Source organism: Rhincodon typus, chromosome 5 (assembly GCF_021869965.1).
Source record: "Rhincodon typus isolate 14 chromosome 5, sRhiTyp1.1, whole genome shotgun sequence".
Taxonomy (NCBI): Eukaryota; Metazoa; Chordata; class Chondrichthyes; order Orectolobiformes; family Rhincodontidae; genus Rhincodon; species Rhincodon typus.
In genome coordinates, this window is record NC_063336.1 from 65,304,547 (window position 1) to 65,328,801 (window position 24,255).

The window sequence follows — 24,255 nt, forward strand, 5'->3', positions numbered from 1 at the left end:
GTGCTTAGGAGAAATGCTTTACAATGCTTACTGGAACCAGAACTTAAACTAGGTCAAAGCAACAATGTTATGAATGCAAATAGAGCAGAGATGGTTAGGTTTTGTGATGGAGTTGTTACAACATAACTGTGTGTGGTCTGTGGCCATACCTTCAGCTTGCATTTTGCTTTCTGTCTGATATTCAGGGAATGTAGATTTGGGAAACATTGTTGCTTGTACAAAAGGAGCAACTGGATCATTACAAAGAAAGATATTCTACAGGATATCAAAATCAATCTCAAAGTAACTACAAAGTGAAGAATAAGTTCGCAGAGAAACAGTGAAGGAATAACGAATAAAGAGAGAAAGAGAAAGCAACAAAAATGCAGAAAAGGGCTAAATAAAGAGATAAAGACATCACAGAGAGGAAATACTGTTTCATTCTAAAGTCTCTTTTGCTAAAACTCGTGAAATTAGATATTTCAGCCAAAAGGAGACAAACAACAAAGGATATATTCATAAAATATGTCATTGAAGAAGTGTAAGTTCTGTATAATAGAAGAGTAATTAAGTTTACCATTTCTATACTTTGGACTCCTGCTGTTTAATTCTTAAAACTTCTCAGTGGTCTCATTGCATCAATGTTTAACAATCTACATTTCAAAAGGCTAGGAAATCCACATGGGGGCATGTGCAACATTATGGTTCATTTAACTTTGAATGATATTGTTGTAAACCTAAGTCATATTATCATGTAATTAGACATTGACATGGTCCCAGACCAGAAATTTATTATAATCCTGGATAAGATCCAAAATTTGCTATGATCCAGTCAGGGACCAGCAACTTCCTTTTTTAAAAGTAGATTAAATTTGAAATCTCATTTACTCACTAAGGGATTTTAATTAAATTTCAAAAATGTATCTCACAAAAGTGTAGTGTTACATTTGGGAACCATTTTCTATGATTTTGTGTCCATTTTAAAGATGATTAGCCTTCTTTACTTCAATATAGAAGGCATGGTTAGTAAGTTTGTGGATAACAACAAAATTAGTGGCATTGTAGACAGCGAAGCAGGTTTTCTAAGATTACAAAGGGGAACTTGATCAAGTGGATCAATGGACTGAAAAATGTGAGGTATTGCATTTTGGTGCAACAAACAAGGCTAGGGCTTAGACAATTAATGGTAGGGCCTTGGGCAGTGTTCTAGAACAGAGGGACCTAGGGGTGCGGGTACATAATTCTTTGAAGTTTGCTTCACATATAGACAGACTGGTTGAAAAGGCATTTGGCACGCTCACCTTCATTGCTCAGTCCTTTGAGTATTGGAGTTGGGAAGTCATGTTGAGGTTGTACAGGACATTGGTGAGGCCTCTTTTGGAATACTGTATGCAGTTCTGGTTGCCCAGTTATAGGAAGGATATTATCAAGCTGGAGAGGGTTGAGAAGAGATTTGCTAGGATGTTGCTGGGTATGGAAGGTTGAGTTATAAAGAAAGGCTGGATAGGCTGGGACTTTTTTCACTGGAGCAATGGAGGTTGAGAGGTGACCTGATAGAAGTTTATAAAATAGTGAGAGGTATTGATAGAGTTAATGGTGGTTGCCTTTTCCCTAGGATGGTAGATTTCAAGACTAGGGGACACATTTTTAAGGTGAGAGGAGAGAGATTTAAAAAAGACATGAGAGGCAAATTTTTTACACAGAGGGTGGTTCGCATGTGGAATGAATTTCTTGAGGAAGTGATGGATGCAGGTACAATCACAATGTTTAAAAGACATTTGGTTGGACACATGAATAGGAAAGGTTTGAAGGGATATGGGCCAGGAGCAGGCAGGTGGGCCTAGTTTAGTTTGGGATTATGTTTGGCATGGCCTGGTTGGACTGAGGGATCTGTTTCCTTGCTGTATGATTCTGTGACTCTGTAATATTATGATTACACGGTCTTGATACACATCATCAACTCATCGCTATGCATTCTTTAATATTCCCAGTTGGTGACTCTTTCAACTTATAGATTTTTATTTCAGATTTCAGGAATCCATTGTATTTTGCTTTGGCATATTGTAGAAGTCCTTGGATCTGTAACTCTGTTGTCTTTGGGCATTGGCTAAGAAATAGCATTCGATTTTGCTGTGAAGAAGCTTTCCAGTTACCTGATTCCATTCTATGGGTAATGTAAGGTGCATGCCATGTGGTAGCCTGGAAAGATGCAGAACAGTAAAGGTTTTTGGATGTTGTCCTCCCATTGTCACAGAAAGAATAGTTCTGACAGTGGAGTAATCTTTAAATCTTCCTGACAGTGTTGGAAGGGTTGCCCAATGACATCCTTGGAGAAATTTATCCAGTTCTGCCTGGCTGGCATAATGATGGAAAAAGCTATGTTTGGTATGAAATCAGCCCGAGTATGGGTTTAGGATAAGGAAATATGGATTAAACCCACATTTTACTCTGAATGAAGTGTAAACCACTATGGTAAAATGAAGTAAAGGTCTCTGTGATTAAATGATAAGTATGGAGCAGTTAGAAACAATTCCTGAAAAATCCATAATCAGGAAATGCCGTCTTCAGTTCATCAAACCTTCACTTTCACTTGGCTGCACTGATTTTTTTTATCTACAAACTGATGCCAATTACAGGAGTGGCATAAACCCAAGAGGTGTATTTGTCTTTGAGCAAAGTAGCTATGCATTGAACTCTGAAGAGTTTTCAGAAGTGTGAGATTTACAGGGTCAAAAGTGAACTTTTATTTAGCAGAATACTGATGTAATTATGGCAAAAAGTTCGGAAAGACATACTTTCCTGATCTTACCCCCAATAATAAGACCAGCATAAGAGATAATGATAAATGGGATAAATCATTTCTTAATATTTGATATATACACTGCCTTGCTTCGAAATGTTAAGTATTGTGTCATCCTTTTCTGAGTCTGAAGTAAGGTGAATTATGTAATTAGACAGTGCCTGATCATTTTCAGTGAAATCCATAAATTCAGAACTCAAGATTATGAAAACATTAAAAAATACAACTTTAATGCAGTGCAAATCTTTTGATCTGAAATGTCCCTAGGAATATACACAGGTAAGTCTTGAAAATCCTAGAAATTCTGCAGGAAGCAAAAGCATGTGCAGCAGCTGGAAGTGCAGTTTGATCCCAAACCTATAATGCTGACTCCATCACTAGTAATGTTCTAGCGGCTCGTGTTTGAATTTCACTAGATGGTAGAATTTGAATTCAGGGTCCGTTGAATATTATGAAGACATCATTACATTTTTTAAAATGAAAATTAATAACTCTAGGCAAGGAAATCTGCCACCCTTACCTCTAGGTGACATATCAATGTGACAAACACTTGACTACCTTCTGAAATGGCTTAACAGACTGTTTATTCTGTCAAACCACTCAAAAGTCTCAATGGAATGCAACTGGATCAACATCCTGCCATTGACCTAGGCACTGGAAGCAACAACAGGAAACTCAGCCCTACCGACCCTGCAAAACTCTCCCTCCTAACTTTTGGAGTCCAGTTCCTAAATGGGGAGACTTATCTCACAGACTAGTCAAGCAACAGCCTGACACAATCATACCCACAGAATCATACCACACAGATGATGTTCTAGATAACACCTTTGTTCCAATAGTAGGATAGACCAGAAGCGCCAGCACAGGGTTACAGAGCCGGGAGTTGAACTGAGAGTTTACAATATCAACTCCATTCTCCACAAAGTTGCATGGTATCATGTCAAACAAAAAAGAAACCTCCTGCTGATCATCATGTATCACCAACTGTCTCCCCACAAATGAGGGCAGCAAGGGTGAGCAATGTACTGTGTGTGGGAGATTTCAACACCCATCACTAAGGGTAGCTCGGCAGCATCACTAAATCAAACTGGTTGAGTCCGAAAGGACATTGCTGATAGACTGGTATGTGGCAAATGTTGGGGGAAACCAACAAGAGGGAAAAACACAGTTGAACTCAGCCTCACCAGTTTTCTCACAGATATTCCCCTTGTGGGACAGTCTTGAACAGGAGGTCACAGATATAGAGTCAGAGGAGGTAGGTTTAAAACTGAGATGAAGAGAAACTACTTCTCCCAGAGGGTTGTGAATCTGTGGAACTCACTGCTTCAGAGTGCAGTAGGGGTAGAATCAATCGGCTGATTCAAGAAAGAAATAAATATGTTTCTGACGAAAAGCGGGATAAAGGGCTATGAGGAGCAGGCAGGAGAATGGAGGTGAGACCAGGATCAGATCAGTCATGATCATGTTAAATGGTGGAGCCAGCTTGTAGAACTGAATTGCCGACTCCTTCTCCGAATTCCTATTTTCCTATATTAAGATGCATTTTAATGCTGAGGACAGACACTTCTCCTCTCCTCTTCCACTTCCACCACAGTTTACAGAGTAACATGAAAGAGTTAAGACTTCGACTTATCTGGGCGCTTTGGTCCATGTTGTAACATGATTTCTAGGCATGTCAAACTTGTTAATTTTCTTTTTTTTTTGGAATGATCTTTTCTTTTTCCTTGCTTGTAGTTAATTGGTGCATTGCAATTTAAAAAATTATTTGCCATTCAATATATGAACTGTCAAACATCCTCCACCATTAGTGTTTATTTATGCTGTGTAATTTACTGGTGGAATAGGGGTGTGCCCAATGGGCTGTGCATTTAACAGATGTCACATTAAAAACCTAATTGCCACTCAAAGAATGAGGCACAGACCCCTATAGTCGTATGCCTATCTGCAATCAGAGACAGTTGTGTTGTTTAAAGATTCACCTTAGATGAACTCTAAATTGGTAGAAAAAAGGCTTTGACCTGCATAAATCTTATAGATAGCTACTTGAATTAAAAACGAGCATTCAGGGGAATTAGGGGCAGGCAGGAAAGAGGTATTGATGCCTCATCATCTTATCTAACCACAGATTGGGTGTGATGGCCAAATGGCTAACTCATGCTCTTAACTCGCAATTCAAGTGTACAGCGATCACTTCTATTCAAAAATATGAGCCTGTCTTCTCCAACAATAGAACCCTATACAGTTTGAAAACTATACAATTTTTCTACAGTGACACGTTTTGACCAGCAGAGCTGTCACAATTCAACATGTCAAAAGTGTTCAACTCTCAGTAACTATCCAGTCATTTCTCCAGAGGTCAAGCTCCCTCCACTCAGCAATTTCTTTATTCTCCCCAAGACCTATACGCTATGCAGCTGACACTACATGACTGACAAGATATAAAATAGTGACATTTGTAGAAAGCCACTGGAAGTAAGTTTTAATGTTTATAGTTGTATATGTCAAGTTAGATTAAACCAAAAGGGCAGATATCCTGTATTTCTTCATATGGTGAGTCAAAGAATGGTCTATAGTATGCTGACAGGCGTGTTGTAATTCAGTAAAACAGGAGGCCATCTGTGGTACTTCCAGCAAAGCTGAAGTGGTGGAATGGGAACTGCTCAGGAATTTCCTACTAAGTCTTTCATGGTATTCCTTGCTGACTGCTATCTGATGAATAACACATATACATAAAACCAATTAATAGGTTATGTCTTTGTTAAAGTATCTAGTAATACTGACAGATTGAATATTAAAAATATTAGTCAGGCACAAAAAAAAGAACAAAAGCTAGTATAATATTTGCCTTTGTCACTCAAGGGTTCGGATATGAAGGGAAGAAAGTTTTGCTATCGGTTTGGAAATTCCAAATGAAATTAATCTACAGCTACATTATCATGTACAGCCAGGGATGTTGCACTATAACACCAATATATTGCAAGGAGTGCAAAGCAGATTCATCAGAATATTACCAGGGGTCCAAAGGTTAGATAATGAGGAGAAGTTACATAAAATAGGTTAATATTGTGTGGACTATATAAAGTTAAGCAGTAATTTGACTGAGTTATTTTTAGGATTTGAAGGGAATTAATAGGATAGATATAAACTTTTCCACTGATGGAGGTACTAAAACAAGGGGAAATTACTGTATAATTTGACCCAGGCCATTCAGGAGAGAAACTAAGAACAACTTTTTCATGCAATGAGTGGTAGGAGTATGGGACTTTCTTCTACAGAACACAGTAAATGTTAGCTCAATTAGTAAGTTTATCTTTGAAATGGAAATTGTTCTATTAGACAAGTGATATGAAAACCAACTAGGTGGCTGGATTTAGGATGTATATCAACCATAATCTTCTTGAATGATGGACTAGTTTGAGGAGTTGGATTAGCAATTCCTGTTCCTTTGTTCCTGTTACACAGCAGAATACAAACCCATAGAGGGAAGAGGTTGCCAGCTTGGTTCGTGAACCAGCTGTTGATCCAGAGTGGAAATCCACACGACATTCACATCAGGGATTTACTTTAGCTAAAGCCAAATTTCTTAACTTGAAACTCGTGAAGCTAATAGATCAGAGCTTTTAATTACGAATGCAAACAGAATAAATGTTACCGTTGACCAGTTCCTAGGATTTCATTTCAAATCACACAGAAAGGATTTCAACACAACACTAACTTGCCAATAACATCTTAAAACATCCCAAAGTGCTTCAAAAGAGCCACTGAGCTACAAAAGGAGATATTAAGAGTGATAATCAAAAGCTTGATAAAAGAGGTAGGTTTTAAGGATAGTCTTAAAGAACGAGATAAACTTAGGGAGGCAGAGAAATTAGTGCAGTGATTCCAAAACATAAAATCCAGATCACTGAAGGCACGAGTTCAAAGTGGGAATTAAACTAGTGTTATCCCTTCCAAGTTCAGTTGCAGAGTTAAAGTCCGATTGAATAGCCTTTAAGTAAGTTAAATAGCCTATTTAAAGGAGGTAGCTGCCTGATTGTGAATTCCTTTATTTAAATGAGATGCTGGACACTTTGGTGACGGTGTCTCTGGCCAGATCCATATAAGAAGGAGAATTCTTACACCGCAGAGACAGGAAGGGGCATGGACAGTTTGCGGCAAACTTTGGTGGAGCAATACGAAGACAAAGTGACTTAAACTGTTGGAAATTTGGTTCAATTTAGTGCAAAGAGGGGCACTAAGGTTGACTTCAAGAAGTTAATTTTCCAGAGAAGGAGGTAGGTGGGACAGGATAAAAGACATGGATCGAGAGGCTGACTTTCAGTGAGGCCAACAGTGGAGTGATTTCATGAACCAAAATGTGACACGGGTACAGGGAAAAAAGCTGATTGGTTAGTAGGTTATTGGTGAATATTTTTAAAGTCAGTTTGTGCTTAGATTTCTAGTGTTTTCTCTACTTTCTTAAAAGTAGCAGCTTAAGTACAAAATTGATACTGGTGTTTTTTTATTATAAACAAAATGTCACAGTAAAGTGTAAAGAGTAGGAAACCTAGAATCATTAATTGATAAGTTAAATAAAATATGATAGCGATGGTAGGATGGGTGATGTTTGCTGCTGCAGCATGTGGTAGCAGTTTGATGCCTATATGATTCAGAGCAAACTCATACGCAGTTTGACGAACTTTGGATCTGATTTGAGGAGCTAGAGTCAGAGTTGCAGATATTGCAACACATCAGGAAAGGGGAAGTTACCTGGACACTTTGTTTTGCAGGCTAGTCACACCATTTAGTCTAGATAATTCAAAATTGGTGTACGATCAGGGATAGCAGGGTGTTACTGCAGGTGAGGCAGGTATGCGGGCCTAGGGATAGCAATTTAAGAAAATAATTATTCATTCATCAGATGTGGGTGTTGCTGGGCCAGCATTTATTGCCCATCCCTAGTTGCCTTTCAGAATGCAGTGGTGTGCTGCCTTTTTGAACCACTGCAGTCCACATGCGGTAGGTTGACCCACAATGCCATCATCCAGGATTTTGACCCAATGAAAGTAAAGGAGCAGCAATATTTTTTGAAGTCTGGATGATGAGTGGCTTAGAGGGGAACTTGCATGTATCTGCTGCCCTTATATTTCTAGATGGTAGTGATTGTGGGTTTGGAAGGTGCCTTCCAAGGATCTTTAGTGAATTTCTGCAGTGCATCTTGTAGATGGTACACACTATTGCTTCTGACTGTCGGTGGTGGAGGGAGTGGATGCTTGTAGATGTGGTGCCAGTCAAATGGGCTGCTTTGTCCTGGATGGTGTCAAGTTTTTGGGTGACGTTGGAGCTACATCCATCCAGGCAAATGGGGAGTATTCCATCACACTCCTGACTTGTGCCTTGTAGATGGTGGACAGGCTTTGGGGAGTCAGGAGCTGAGTTACTCACAGCAGTATTCCTAATTTCTGACCTGCTTTTGTAGCCGCTGTATGTATATGGTTAGACCAGTTCAGTTTTTGGTCAATGATAGTCCCGGGGATGTTGATAGTAGGGGATTCTGTGATAGTAATGCCATTGAATGTCAAGAGTGATAGTTAGAGGATTGAGGACTACAATTGTCCCTACAATTGTCCAAAAGTTACGAGTTTTTAAAATTCCTTCATGGGACTCCTCAGTGCTGGAGAAGAACTTGAAGTTGGAGGGGAGGAATCTATTTATAGAATCATGGAGTCATACAGCACAGAAACAGACCCTTCGGTCCAACTTGTCCATGCTGACCGGTTTTCCCAAACTGAACTAGACCCATTTGCCTGTGTTTGGCCTATATTCCTCTAAACCTTCCCTATTCATGTCCAAATGTTTTTTAAATGTTGTAATGTACCCATCTCTATCACTTCCTCTGGCAGCTCATTCCGCATATGTGCACCCTGTATGAAAAATTTGCCTCTTTGGTCCCTTTTAAATCTTTCCATCTACCTTAAAGCTATGCCCTCTATTTTTGGACCCCTGTACACTGGGGAAAAGACCTTAACTATTGACCTTATCTATGCCCCTCATGATTTTATAAACCTCTATAACGTCACCCCTCAGCCTCCAACAATCCACAGGAAAAACATCCTAGTGTATCCAGCCTCTCATTGTCGTCATCCATGTTTGTACCAACGACATTGATATGACTAGACAGGAGGTTCTGCTGAAAGTGTTGAACAGTTAGGAACTAAATTAGACAGCAAGATCTCCAGGCATTAATCTCTGGCCTACTATCTGAGCCAGGCACAAACTGGCAGAGTGTAAATAAAGTCAAGGAGTTAAATGCATGGCTCAAAGTTTGATGTGGGTGGAATGGGCTTCAATTCATGAGGCACTGCCACCAATAGTGGAATTGAAGGGAGCTGTTCCAGTGGGATGGGCTTCACTTGAACCAGTGCTGGGATCAGTGTCCTGATGAATTGAATAACTAGGGCTTTAAACTAATTTAAGAGGTTAAGGGGTTTGTGTGAGGGAAAAGGTAGATATTTTCTAACCAGCCTGTTCAAAGGTGTTACTACACACCCCTAGAGAGGGTGGGGTTGAACCTGGGATCCCTGGCTTAGAGGTATGGTTATTGCCACTTTATAGGCTTACAAAGCAAGAGGCTATGGCAGCATTACAAGGCTGCTATTTGGATAACAACATCCAGAATTGGACAGGAAGGCACAAACACAGAAGAAATAGCAATAAATATTGTCAAAGGGGGAAAGGTAGTAAAAAGGCAAAATTAATGGCTCCTTGCCTGAATGCATGCAGTATTCAAAACTAAAAAATAAATTAATGGATCAAACACATGGTAAATGGGTATATTTAGAGCAGTTATGGAGACAGAGTTCCAAGGAGATCAAAACTGGGATCTAAATATTCAGAGGTGTGTAATTTCCCAAGGACAGTCAGGAAGGAGAAGGTGGTGGGGATGGAACAAGTACAATACTAAGAAACGATCTTGGATTAGATACAGAATCCATATGAATAGAGGTAAGAAATAAAGAGGGTAGAAGACACCAATAAAAGTGGTCTATAGGTCCTCTAACAGTAACTATTCGGTAGGGCTGAGAATAAATCAGGAGATAGTGGGGGCATGTAAATGGACAACCTGGAAATAGCAGAGGAATTGAATAAATACTTTGCATTAGTCTTCACAGTAGAGAATTAATAGCACTCCTGAATTACTAAATAATCCAGGAGCAAAATAAGGAGAGGAAATAAATGCAATAACTATTACTAGAGAAAATGTGTTAGAAAAACAAATAGGGCTAAAGATCAATAAGTCCCTCAGACCTAATGGAATGCTTCCTAGGATATTAAAAGAATTAGGTACAGCAATAATGAATGCACTGCTAGTAATCTTTCAGGAATCCTTAGATTCTGGAAAAGTCCCAGAGGATTGGAAAACTACCGATGTAATAACTTTATTTAACAAGGGAAGGAAACAGGTAACAACAGACCAGTTAACTTAACGTGTTACTGGGAAAATGTTAGCATCTATTATAAAGGTTGTAATAGCAGAGCATTTAGAAATACAACAAATGATCAAGCAGCGTCAGAGCAATTTCATGCCTGAGAAATCTTTTAAAATTGTTTGAGGAAGTAACAAGCAGGATGGATAACGGGGAAGTAGTGGATATAACTTACAATATGTTTGCATTTTTAGAAGGCATCTGATAAGGTACCACACATTAGTCTTCTTAATAAGATAAGAGCCCATGGTGTTGCAGATAGTATATTTGCATGGCTAGAGGATTGGCAACTAATAGAAGATGGAGTGTTTGGATAAGGTGGGCATTTTCAGTATAGCAACTTGTAACGAGTGGAGCGGCACAGGGATCAGTGCTGAGGCCACAATTATTTAACAATATATATTCATTACTTGCATGAGGAAATTAAATGCTTGAGAGCCAAGACTGCAGATGACACAAAAATAGTTAAGTAGTATGAATGGTGAAGTCTAGCAAGGGATAGAGATACATTAAGTATGTGGGCGAAAACTTGGCAGATAGAATATAATGTAGGATTTTGTGAGATTATCCATTTTGGCAGGAAGAATGCAGGAGCTGAGTTTTATTTAAATGGAAAAAGACTGCAGAAGCCACAGCAGAGAGATTTGGGAGTACTGCAAAAATCTCAAAAAAGCTACCATACAATTTTAACAGGTAATAGGGAAGGTAAATGGAATGTTGGCCTTTATTTCAAAGGGACTGGGGTAGGTAAACAGAGAAATTTTACTGAAACGAAAGAAGACACTAGACAGATGGTAACTGGAACAGTTTTGGGGCCCTATCTAAGGAGAGGTATACTGACATTGGAGGTAGTCCACACAAGGTTGACTAGGCTTATCCTGAACATGGAGGTGGGTGGAATTCTCACGGGTGTGAGAATTTTAAATTCAAGGCACTACTGGACCTAGAGGGAATCATAGAATCCCTACAGTGTGAAAACAGGCCATTCAGCCCAACAGGTCCACACCGCCTCTCCGAAGAGCATCCCGCCCTGACTCATTCCCCTAGCCCTGTATGTCCCCATGTCTAACCCAAACATCCCTGGACACTACGGGCAATTTAGTATGGCCAATCCACCAAGCCTGCACATCTTTGGACTGTGGGAGGAAACCAGAGCACCCGGAGGAAACCCACGCTGACACGGGGAGAATGTGCAAACTCCACACAGACAATCACCCGAGTTGGAATCAAACCCGGGTCCATGGCGCTGTGAAGCAGCAGTGCTAATCACTGAGCCACCGTGCTACCCCGGCATATCAGCTTAGAGGTGGTCACCAGAGATGGAGACAGAGAGGTCCAGGAAGGAGAGAGAGGTCCAGGTGAACTTGAGGTTGGGGTAGAAGGTGTTAGTAAAGTCGATGAACTGTTCAAGCTCCTCACGGGAGTACGAGGCAGCGCCGCTACAGTCATCGAAGTAGTGGAGGAAGAGGTGGGGGATAGTGCCGGTGTATGCCACCCATGAAGCACAGGGATAATGAATGAGCCAATTTTGTTATAATTTAGGATACAGTTCAAATTGGATATAACTTAAAAAGGATATTGCTGTAGATTCCAAACATAATTTGCTTCTGGAAATGATAATGGTTTTCTGTTTTCGTTTAAGGTAACATTGCTTTAGGATGTCATCGAATGACAATGATACAGTTCCTCTCACTACTGATCTTCCTCCCTCTCTTCATGAAGATCTGTTCAAGTCAAAGCTTTCCTGGGAAGCTGATATAATAGCAGGAATTTACTTAATAATCACAGGTAAAGCAATGTGAATTGCTTACTTTTATTTTGGAACTTGTTTATGACCACGGCGCCACCAGTCAAAATGCATGCTTGAGTTGCTAATAAGTTAATAGTGTGCACTGAATAATCACACTTATTTAGATGAGGTGTACACATTATTTTCCCTGTCAAAGTTGACTCATATGATTAAACTGCTGGTGCCGTATTGAAGAATAATGGTGACGTAATAGAGTTTGATCTCTAACATTCTGATAGACAGTGCACTGTGGCTCCTATCGTCCCTGCAGAAAAGATGGAGAATATTGAATGAGGTATTAAGATTTTAGACAGAGATCAAAGGTGAAGTGCTGTTTCAGTTGTGTTGTTGTTCCTTTGATGTATCAAGCTGGCTTTTCCTCACTCTAAATTAGATGGTACTTTAGCAGAGATATCACAGAAATGGGTTTTGAGCCTCACCACTGTCTCGCCTCCGGCTGGATTTCTTTCCACGAATTCTAGTCATGCATATAGAAACAGGTATTGGACACATTCTTCTGGCCTAATTGTTTATTTTCTATCCCTTTTACCATCAGCCACTGAGATTGCTTGGTGGACAATATAAGCAGACTGAGGTACTGATGATATACAGACCTGATATAACTGAAAGCAGAGCCTCTCCAAGGGCCTGCCCTCCCTTCAGTTCGCCTTGCAGTATTTACTGTCGTACACTCTGATCTCAGCAAAGCCTTAGACTGAAGCTACTTTCTTATTTGGAACTCTGGGTTTCTGGCAGTTGTGTCTAAGGGATTCATCTTTACAATCCTGGTGATTCTAGGATAATTTTAGAGGGATGAAGACTGTAGTGTAAGATCTAGACTGAGCAATTTAACTGTCATTGTAAGACTTAAGTCAGTTGTAATTACAAACAGTGTTGGGAAGCTAATCTAAAAGAGTCTTTTGGTTCTGCCTGGTTACAAAATTACTCAGAATTTGAGCATGATTTCACAAATTTTATTCAGTTTATCATAATAAACACAAAAGAGTGTTATTTAATAAAGGCAGAGAAAGTATTCCATCCACTTTGGAACACCAGCGCAAACTTCCAGCTGACTGGGCATTTGATCTTACAGTGTATTGTTCACTGAAGTCAATCTTCGTTCTTGCCCTTGCTGCATATCTGGCTGCTCAAAGTTACGATGTATTAGCCCTTGGCAGCCAATACCTCTGTTAATGGTAGTGGCTCAGGAATTCCTGACTTTTGATTGGCTTGTCAATGTACAAACAGCAGATTATTAATCTTGGATTGACCAAGTGGTATGTGTCCAATTTCTGACTGGTTGCTTAAAGGTAATGGCCATCTTAATGATATCACCTGCTGGTATTAACATTCTTTAACATGTCAGCCACTTCGAAAGGGCAATACTATTTTTTACAGGGTCTTTCTTTGTTATCTGGAAAAATAGGAGTCACAGGATTTACAAGAATTCTTGTTCGAAAATATGATTTGGTTGCTAGGAGTCAAGCCTATTTTCTTTCCGTAATTTGAATAAGCTAGGTTCTCTGATAAGAAGTCATTATATAATTAATTAAAGGCAAGTAATATAAGTTAACAAGTTATCATTGCAACATACACTTATAAAATACACTAAATCACAAGAATTACATGCAAAGCCATTTTCAGAACTCAATTTCAAAGTAATTTAACTTCTCAATACATACTTTTCTCTTTAAGGCATTTTGTTAAAAAGCTAAGACAATTTAGGACAGAACTGTGTGTCTTTTTTTGTCACACAACAGGCTTTTGAAGCGATTAAAGCTTTATAAGTATCAAATCATTTCCTAAAACCTAACTTATTTTCAGAGCATTTACTTTGAGAGTTAAATTAAATGGCATCGCATTTTGCCATGTTATTACATAGATTCCAGACCAGGCGGACAGTCTACCTTTAAGACTGTTAGATGTTATTACGATATATGACATTCCAATATAAAGGTACCTGCCTCACCTTTAGAAACCATTATTGTTGTAGCAGCTACAGTAATTATAATAACAATCATAAACACAGAATACAGACTACATAAGTCTGAGATAGCAGAATAACTTTTTCGCTAACATATAGCAAACAATCAAAGCATATCATACCAACAGAGATAGTGGGAACTGCTGATGCTGGAGAATCTAAGATAACAAGGTGTAGAGCTGGATGAACACAGCAGGCCAAGCAGCATCAGAGCAGCAGGAAAGCTGACGTTCCGGGTCTGGACCCTTCTTCAGAAATGGGGGAGGGGAAGAGGATTCTGAAATAAATGGGGAGAGAGGGGGCGGTGGATGGAAGATGGATAAAGGAGAAGATAGGTGGAGAGGAGACAGACAGGTCAAAGAGGCGGGGATGGAGCCAGTAAAGGTGAGTGTAGGTGGGGAGTTAGGGAGGAGATAGGTCAGTCCAGGGAGGACGGACAGGTCAAGGGGGCGAGATGAGGCTGGTAGGTAGGAGATGGGGGTGGGGCTTGAGGTGGGAGGACTGGATAGGAGTCCACATTGATACCATTGGGCTGCAGGGTTCCCAAGCGAAATATGAGGTGCTGTTCCTGCAACCTTCGGATGACATCGTTGTGACACTGGAGGAGGCCCAGGATGGACATGTTGTCCAAGGAGTGGGAGGGGCAGTTGAAATGGTTCATGACTGGGAGGTGCAGTCGTTTGTCGCGAACCAAGCGTAGGTGTTCCACAAAGCGGTCCCCAAGCCTCCGCTTGGTTTCCCGGTGTAGAGGAGGCCACAACGGGAACAGCGGATACAGTATACCACATTAGCAGATGTGCAGGTGAACATCTGTTTGATGTGGAATGTCTTCTTGGGGCCTGGGATGGGGTTGAGGGGGGAGGTGTAGGGTCAGGTGTAGCATTTCCTGCGGTTGCAAGGAAAAGTACCAGGTGTGGTGGGGCTGGAGGGGAGTGTGGAGCGGACAAGGGAGTCACGGAGAGAATGGAATACACTTCTAGGCCTACACCTCCTCTCACCCACCTTCCTGCAAAAATGCCATCCCCTATTCCTAATTCCTTTGCCTCCGCCGCATCTGCTCCCGAGATGAGGCATTCCGGTTTCAGACTTTCCAGATGTCCTCGTTTTTTCAAGGACCGCAACTTCCCCTCCACAGTGGTCGAAAACGCCCTCGACCGTGTCTCTCGCATTTCCCGCAACTCATCCCTCACACCCCCTCCCTGCATTAACAACCAAAACAGAATCCCCCTCGTCCTCACGTACCACCCCACCAACCTCCGAATCCAACGCATCATCCTCCGACACTTCTGCCATCTGCAATCTGACCCCACTACCAAAGACATTTTTCCCTCCCCATCCTTATCTGCCTTCCGGAGGGACCACTCTCACCGGAAGTGCTACACCTGCCCCTAAACCTCACACCTCACCCCTCACCCCCATCCCAGGCCCTAAGAAGACCTTCCACAACAAACAGATGTTCACCTGCACATCTGCTAATGTGGTATACTGTATCTGCTGTTCCCGATGTGGCCTCCTCTACATCGGGGAAACCAAGCGGAGGCTTGGGGACCACTTTGCGGAACACCTACGCTCGGTTCGCAACAAACAACTATACCTCCCAATCGCAAACCATTTCAACTCCCCCTCCCACTCCTTGGACGACATGTCCATCCTGGACTTCCTCCAGTGCCACAATGATGTCACCTCCTTGACCTGTCCATCCTCCCTGGACTGACATATTCCCCCTAACTCCCCACCTACACTCACCTTTACTGGCTCCATCCCCGCCTCTTTGACCTGTCTGTCTCCTCTCCACCTATCTTCTCCTTTATCCATCTTCCATCCGCCGCCCCCTCTCTCCTTATTTATTTCAGAATCCCCTTCCCCTCCCCCATTTCTGAAGAAGGGTCCAGACCCGGAACGTCAGCTTTCCTGCCGCTCTGATGCTGCTCGGCCTGCTGTGTTCATCCTGCTCTACACCTTGTTATACCATACCAACAGTTGTGTTTTCTGCAGAAACCATGTCTTACTTGTTTTGATTTGAGCCATAGATGTTAACAGAGTTCTCCATCAGCAGTATAAAACCATGAACTCATTATCTTACTTTGAGCTGAGACCATGTGGCAAATTTCAATTAACAGCAGAAATGAAACATCAGACAAAAGTTCACATGATGTGAAAGTAAGGTCTAACATTGACCACAAACAGATGTAATATTCGTACCTCACTTGCTTTATCATTACACGCTACTAAACTACAACTAAATGTTCAAATGTCAACTTGATCCTTTGCTACTGTAGGAATATTCTCTGAGCTGCAGACTGAAATGAAAATCCAACTGTAAACCTCCCTAATGCATTGTTCAACCACTACAAATGTAATCCAGCCCAATATCTTCAAATGAATTGACATGATTGACAGAAAAAGTTGTGAAAGATTTATTTCAATTTAACTTATTTTTATTTCTTTCGATTTAACTGCTTAACTATTGCAGTTGACTAACAGAATAGCACCATTTAAGATTGCTTTACTGCTTGCGCATTCACTTAAAGTAATGAAGCAGCAAAATTCTTTTGGGGTGAAACCATGTCAGTGTTCTTTGAATGAGCAGGGACTGGTGATTGCAAAAATTGAGACAGGACAGAGTTACGTAGGTACAGGATATTAGGAGCAGGAGTAAGGTATTCAGCTCCACAAGCCTGCTTCTCTCTTCAATTAACTTATAGATGTCTGGTATCTCAACAATTCTTGTCCTTTAGCTCAGATTCTTTAACATTCAAAAATGAGCCTTAAAAATAGACCTTGTATGCTCAGCCACTTTTGTGGAGTGCAACTTCCAGATTTCCACTGTCCCCTGTATGAAAATTTGCTTTCTGATTTGAGATCTAAATGGCAAGCTCTGATTTTACGTTTTATGTTCCTCTTTCTGGACTCCAATATCAAAGTTACTGGTTTCGCAGTATCTACCTTATTGAATGTGCCAATTGAATCCCACTCGGCCGCAAACTGCTAAAACTAAAACAATATAAAATAAGTTTATGCATTCTATCTTAATAAATTGTCCTTTTAAGAGTTGGAACCATTATGATAATTCTGAGTTGTAATCTCTCTCCTAAGTTTTGATTCCATGCCGTCTGAAGAGATTCTCCAACTGACAACAATTAAAGCAAGCATTAACAATATCTTAAATAAAAACTGGAAATGTAGGAAATACTCAGCATTTCAGGTTGATGATCTCTATCAGAAGGGTGGAAACTGAGTGATGTGTATAATGATCAGTCAGTCTGCAGTACCAGTTTTATAGATGGGTTGTTGTTTGTGGGGAAAGGGTGTATAAGGTGGAAATCAGAATATTGGAGCTTCCATTTCTTTGGCTACATCTGGAGAGAGTAGCAGAAGGTCAAGCTGGTTGGGGGGTTGCCTTGGGTTAGTTAGAAACAGGATACCAGAGGCTGAAGTTCAGATCTACCTTGTTATAAATGAAGAATATATATGGCCCCTCCAATTATAGGAGGAGCCATACTGGACGTTGTATTGGCTAATGAGCCTGGCCAGGTGACTGATGTTTCAGTGGCAGATCACTTTGGAAGCAGTGTTCATTACTCCTTAAGTTTTAAGATAGCTATGAATAAGGATAAGTCAGGACTTTGTGGGAAAGAACTAAATTGGGGGAGGGCAAATGACATCAGTACTAGGAGGAGCTAGGGACTGTCAATTGGGAGGAGCTGTTATTGGGAGGAACTGTTAAAAACTCGCTGATCAGAGTTCAGGATCAGCATGTTCCAGGAAAGAGGAAGGAGGAAGGACAAGGATGGCAAGGTAAGGGACCCCTGGATAACGAGGAACGTTGTGCATTTAGTCAAAAGGAAAAAGCATATGTAAGGATTAGGAAGCTAACATCGGACAGAGCCCATGATAAATATAAAGAAAGCAGGAAAGAGCTCAATTAGGAATTAGGAGAGGAAGAAGGGGCCATGAAATGACCTTGGCAAGTAGGGTTAAAGAGAATCCCAAGGCATTCTATACATACATTAAAAACACGAGGATAACTAAGGAGAAGGTAGGACCACTCAAAGATAAAGGAAGGAACATATGCTTGGAGGCAGAGGATGTGGGTGAAATCCTAAATGAGGACTTTGTGTCAGTATTCACCCAAAAGAAGGATATGGAGGAGAGTGAGATTAGTGTGGAGCATGCTAATATACTAGGGCATTTTGAGTTCAAGAAAGAATGATGTTGGGTCTCTTGAAGAGCATTAAGGTGGATAAATCCCCAGATCCCAATGGTATCTACCCCAGGTTATTGAGAGAGGCAAGAGAGGAGATTACTGGGTCCTTGACCAAGATCTTTGTATCCTCGCTAGCCACTGCAGATGTCCCTGAGGTCTGGCAAGTAGCAAATGTTATTCCTCTGTTCAAGAAGAGAGAAAGGAAAAAAGGGGCAGCATGATGGCTCAGTGGTTAGCACTGCTGCCTCACAGAGCCAGGGATCCGGGTTCAATTCCACCCTCAGGCTACATTCTGTGTGGAGTTTGCACATTCTCCCCATGTCTTCGTGTGTTTCTGCCAAGTGCTGCGGTTTCCTCCCACAGTCCAAAGATGTGCAGGCTAGGTAAATTGGCCATGTTAAATTGTCCATTGTGTTCAGAGATGTGTAAGTTAGGTGTGTTAGCCATGGGAAATGCAGGGTTATAGGGAAAGTGTAGGGGGATGGTTCTGGGTGGGATGTTCTTGGGAGTTTCGGTATTGACTTGCTGGGCCGAGTGGCCTGTTTCTACACTGTAGGGATTCTATGATTCTATTCTATGACATAATCCAGGAAACTATAGACCGGTGAGTCTCATATCAGTGGTTGAGAAACTACTGGAGAGAATTCTCAGGGATAGGATTTATGTGCATTTGGAAAAGCATAGCCTAATTAGGGATAGTCAGTGTGGCTGTGTGTGGGGCAGGTCATGTCTTACTAACTTGATTTGAATTTTTTGAGGAGGTGACAAAGGTGGCTGATGAGGGTAGAGCAGTGGATGTTGTCTACATGGATTTTAGTAAGGCTTTCGACAAGGTCCCTCATGGTAGGCTCATTCAGAAGATTAAGATGCATGGGATCCACGGTGACATGACCACTTGAATTCAGAATTGGCTTGCCCAGAGAAGGCAAAGGGCAGAGGTGGAAGGGTCTGTGGTTAGTGGTGTTCTGCAAGGATCCGTACTAGGACTTCTGCTGTTTGTGATATATATATAAATGACTTGAATGAAAATGTAGATGGGTGGGTTAGTAAGTTTTTAGACAGCACAAAGATCAGTGGAGTTGTGGATAGTGTAGAAGGTTGTCAAAGGATACAGCGGGATATAGATCAAATGCAGATATGGGCAGAAAAACAGCAGATGGTGTTTACTGTGAGGTGCTGCACTTTGGGAGATCAAATGTTCAGAAAAAATATACAGTTAATGACAAGACCCTGAACAGCATTGATGTACAGAGGGATCTTGGGATTCAAATCCATAGCTCCCTGAAAGTGGTTACACAAGTAGATAGGTGTTAAAGAAGGCGTACAGCATGCTTGCCTTCATTGGTTGGAGAATTGAATACAAGAGTCAGGATGTCACTTTGCAGCTTTATAAGACTTTGGTTAGACCACACTTAGAGTATTGCATTCAATTCTGGTTGCGACATTACAGGAAGGATGTAGAGGCTTTGGCGAGGGTACAGAAAAGGTTTACCAGGATGCTGCCTGGATTAGACGGTATGACCTATAAGGAGAGGCTGGAAAAACTTGTGTTGTTTTCTCTGGAGTGGCAGAGACTGAGAGGAAACTTAATAGAAGTCTGTAAAATTATGGGATGCATAGATAGGGTTGATGGTCAGAATCTTTTTCCCAGAATTGAAGTGTATAATACTAGGGAGCATGTAGTTAAGGTGGAAGTGGGAAAGTTCAAAGGAGATGTGAGTTTTTTACACAGAGTCTTAGGAGTCTGGAACGCATTGCCAAGGATGGTGGTGGAGGCAGATACAATAGGGATGTCTTAAGGGACTTTTAGATAAGCACATGAATATGCAAGGAATGGCGGATATGGACCAATGGCAGGCAGAAGGGATTCATTTAATTTGGCGTCATGTTCAGCACAACATCATGGGCCAAAGGGCTGGGTCCTGTGCTGTACTGTTCTATGTTCTAAATTTTTCTCTGAATCCAACCATTTACCAGACGAGGAAGACCGAGTGCTTGCCAGCAGAAAATCCCTCGGAGAAAGCTATGGATTTATTAACACTTTTAAAATGAACCTTGAACCCTGTGTATAAAAGAAATCTGAGCGTACTCTCGAAGCTCAGTTAATGTTTCACAAAGATTGCTTTGCTGATCTTGTCTGCTGACTTATTTCAGACTTAAAAATGTTTGATTATTTAAATGATCTGCCCATTCAGCATCTTTCCCACAACATAATGTGCTTTGATATTTTCAAAAGCATGTGATGCTTAAGAAAACCGAACAAAATCAGTTCAAAATTTCATGTTAGTCTTTGTGATCTCAGACAGGATAAAGACTTGCATTTATGTTACATGTTTCATGACTTTTTGATATCCTGAAGTGTTTTATTATGAATAAACGATTTATTGTCACATATAACTAGAAAAGTGTTTTGTTATCACAATCCAGCGCCATTTTGAGTTGCAAAAAGAATAATAAGAAATGACTTAAGTAGAGTTCATCTTCTGTTCAAATTGGACCTCAAGCACAGCTCCAGGGCTTGTGCATGGACTCTGCAAGGCATCCCAGGCCTTAAGGAATCCTGCTCCGGGGATAGCAGCAATGACGCTTATAGCCCAAGGAACCCTGGCTCTGCTGCTGCTGCCACCTCACCAACACCACCAAGTCTGCCGCAGCTGGAAGACCCCGCTCTGGGCACCGCCACCACAGCAGCCAGTGTCCTGCCCGCCACCGACAAGAGTCAAAGCTGCAGGCATACCACAGCCGGGACTGCCCACTCTCAGCACTGCCGTTGCCACTAGGAGTCCCGATCCACACTGCTGATGCTGCAGCTGCTGCACTGACACCATTCCAGCCTTGAAAATGAAGAGAAAAAAGAAACAGGAAGCAAAAATGAAAGGAGAGAGAGAAAAGGATGCTGCCAGCCTAAAGCGGACTAGCTCAGGAGCTCGAACACTACCTACCGATCCAGCGCCGCCATCTTGAACTTTAAGTTCTTTTCTAGGTCTAGGCTGGAACTTACCAGCATATCACTACCACTAGGTCCGAACACAGATTCCAAGCTCATGTAAGGCATGGCAAGGCTGTAGAAAGAATCTCACGAGCAGTGTCCAATATTGCTGTCTGGACCACCACCCAGTTAAGGAAAGAAGTCTCCCTGAGCAACCAATCTAATTAGAGGGCTGGCAGTTCTGCAGCCTTGCCAGTGCCATGAATAGGAAGGGTGTGGCAAGAGGCAGAACAAACCCTCCTAGCATTGGCATTGGACTTTAGGGGCAGTTACTGTCATAGTCACTCCGGGAAGTTTAGGGTCTCTGGAAAGGAGGACTATTTTCGTAGAGAGTCACTGGGCAGCAACCTTATCTACCTGCTGGTCTCTTTGCTGGGCAGGGAGTCATTTTGTTGCTGACATCATTCCAATTACTATAATAATGGACTTGAAAGTGAATGGGATGAGCAACTCAGTAGCCATAGAAATGTGACAGAAGGGAAGTCAAAACCTAAACAGTTGGGATTTTGAAAATCCTGTTGTAAGTGAATTGAGGGATAATTTATTCCAAGGGTGAACGCAGAAGGAAGAGAGATGTAGGTGGAGAGTAATCAGTGATAACCTTATCTATGATTGATATAATAGAATTACCAAAACCACATGAGATAACAAGGTTACAGAGCTAGTTATGGGAATTCATGAGCTGTAGATTATACACAGAGGGAGAAATTTAAGGTGGATAAGAAGGCAGTGAACTCAGAGGAGAAAGATCTCAAGAGAATGGGATGGTTGGTCATTGCGAACCAGTGCTAATTGCCCTGATAAGCCTGTCTGAGGCTGCCAAGAGAGGCACAGATGGAAGCTGTAAGCTTACCTAACAAAGACTCAAACCTGGGCCAACAGCAAGCAAGTAGATAAGTTGCTGAGTAATGAATGGGTTGAGTAAGAAATTGGGAAGGCAGAGTACTTTAGAGGGGAGAAATGTAAGGATGCTTGATGAATGAAAAGAGGGGTCAATGAGGGTAAAACTAAAGTGGAAACAGAATGATGGACCTGGGTGTGGAGTAGCAGCCATACTTCACGCCAATGACTTGGAAAGATCAAGTTACATAGGACCAGTTACCTAAACATTACAATTTGACAGTAAACAGAAAACAGATGGTGATAATATGAAGGAGTCCAGAGTTAAATCCAGAAATCTCTTGGTGGGATAATGCTGACATCGGGTAGGTTTGAGAGCATTGATGAATTGTTTTCCAAATTAGAAGACAGATCTAAGGAGTGAAGCCAAGAAACAATTTTTGGATATTGTGGTAATGGAATTGTTTTCATAAGAATAAGAATGCAGGAGGTATACTGAATTATTTGCAGGATTTGAAAGATCATGATGAAGTTGTAAGACTACAATAAAATCCAAAAGCAGCAGTTATTGATTCTTCTACCCCGGTGGCCAGGAACAGATTGAAGATGAAAAATCAGTCAGACCAGTCTCCAATCACAGGCTTGGCAAGAGACTGAAGTTTCTCAGTCACAGAGGTGAAGGGGAAGCTTTGTAAACAGATACAAGTTTTGTTAAATATCATGAAAGAACAGCAAATTAGAAACAGAAGTGGAGTTTCAAGGTATAGCTTACATATCCCAGAGCAGAAACATTTTCTTAATGGTGAGGGAAATCTAGGAATTTGAAGCCAAGGTTTAGATAAAGTCCTCCTCTCCAGGTCTTTTTCAGATCTTTACCAGATCTCCCAAGGTAAATCTGAGGGTAAGGTTTGAACAAACAAACAGAGACCATTTAAACTAACAGTTAATTTGAAATTCAGCCTGAAATGCATCGAAAGAATTAGAGGAACTGAAACAGTAGAAGAGAGCAAATGGGGAAAAAAAAGAAGTGGATAGCAGCAGATGGACATGGATAGAGATGCTACCTCAGGAGTCAACTCCTAGCATCTACCTTACTGGCCTTAAAACATCCCCAAAGAAATTTTCTGCTCCTGTGTTTTGGGGCTGGCAGTTGAGAAAAGATTAACTCAGACATCTATTCTTCACATAATGCCATGGGTTAATTTTTGTTGACTTGAAAAATAAGATAGGACTTCAACTTACATTTTTGGAATTGATGCATTAGTAATCGTGTGATTATTAAAAAGGGTATAAAGGTATGTTCCATTAATTTCCATTGATATTTCCCTGCAGCTTAATTATTCTGAACACCAGCCATCCACATGAAGCTGACCTTTAGTGGGATTCTGTGATCTTCATGATGTTCTAAACTTTCCAATGCTAATTATGATTGCTTATGATGTGTTGTTCCAAATCAGCTTTATCCAAGGACTTTCATTTTGAATGTTAATGTTTGACCTTTGTCCTCTGTGTTTGAATTCAGTTTTGGTGATTGGTGACACTGTTACCAATTAAACAAAATATTATGTTTCAAGACTTCACTATAGGACTTGAAGAGAGAAACTAGGCTGTACTGTATTGTTGAAGATTCTATTATTTATATGAGAGTTAAACTTAGAAACCAAGATCCCTTCAGAAAGAAGTAAAAGAGTGTTGGGAATTAATGATTCCAACAGAGATTACATAGATATTTTTATATATTAATTCAAAGGATGCTGGTAGGCTAGCACTTATTACCTACTTCTAATTGTCCTTGAGACAGTAGTAGTGAGCTGCACCCCTCAATCACAAGTTCAAGTGAGATAAGTACATCAAGAATTCTGTTAAGAAGAGCGTTCTAGGAATTTCAGTTAAAAAATAATGATGGAAAGATGATATAGATCAGTTGTAGGATGGCATGTGGCTTGGAGGGAATCTTTCATTCCATACATCTCCTTTGTAGCTGGTGGAGATCACAGGTTTGGAAGATGCTGTTGAAAGAGCCATGGTAAGTTATGCAGCACAGTGTAGTAGTTGCTACGCACAGCTACTACTAAACATCAGTGGAGGAGGGAGTGAATGTTCAAGCTATTAGGTGGGGTGAGGTGTCAAGTTTCATGAGTGTTATTTGAATTGTACCCATGCAGGGAAGTAGGGAGGAATCTATTACAGAGATAGTAGGA

General features: G+C 41.0%; 1 protein-coding gene across 1 annotated transcript in view; it reads left to right on the forward strand.

Moving 5' to 3' along the window:
- Positions 1 to 11,903: 11,903 nt before the first annotated feature.
- opn5 (opsin 5) overlaps positions 11,904 to 24,255 on the forward strand; it is a 56,085-nt gene continuing 43,733 nt past the window's right edge. The window contains exon 1 of the mRNA XM_048597392.1: positions 11,904 to 12,033. Within this exon, the coding sequence (XP_048453349.1) occupies positions 11,904 to 12,033 (130 nt within the window). The remainder of the gene's footprint in view (positions 12,034 to 24,255) is intronic.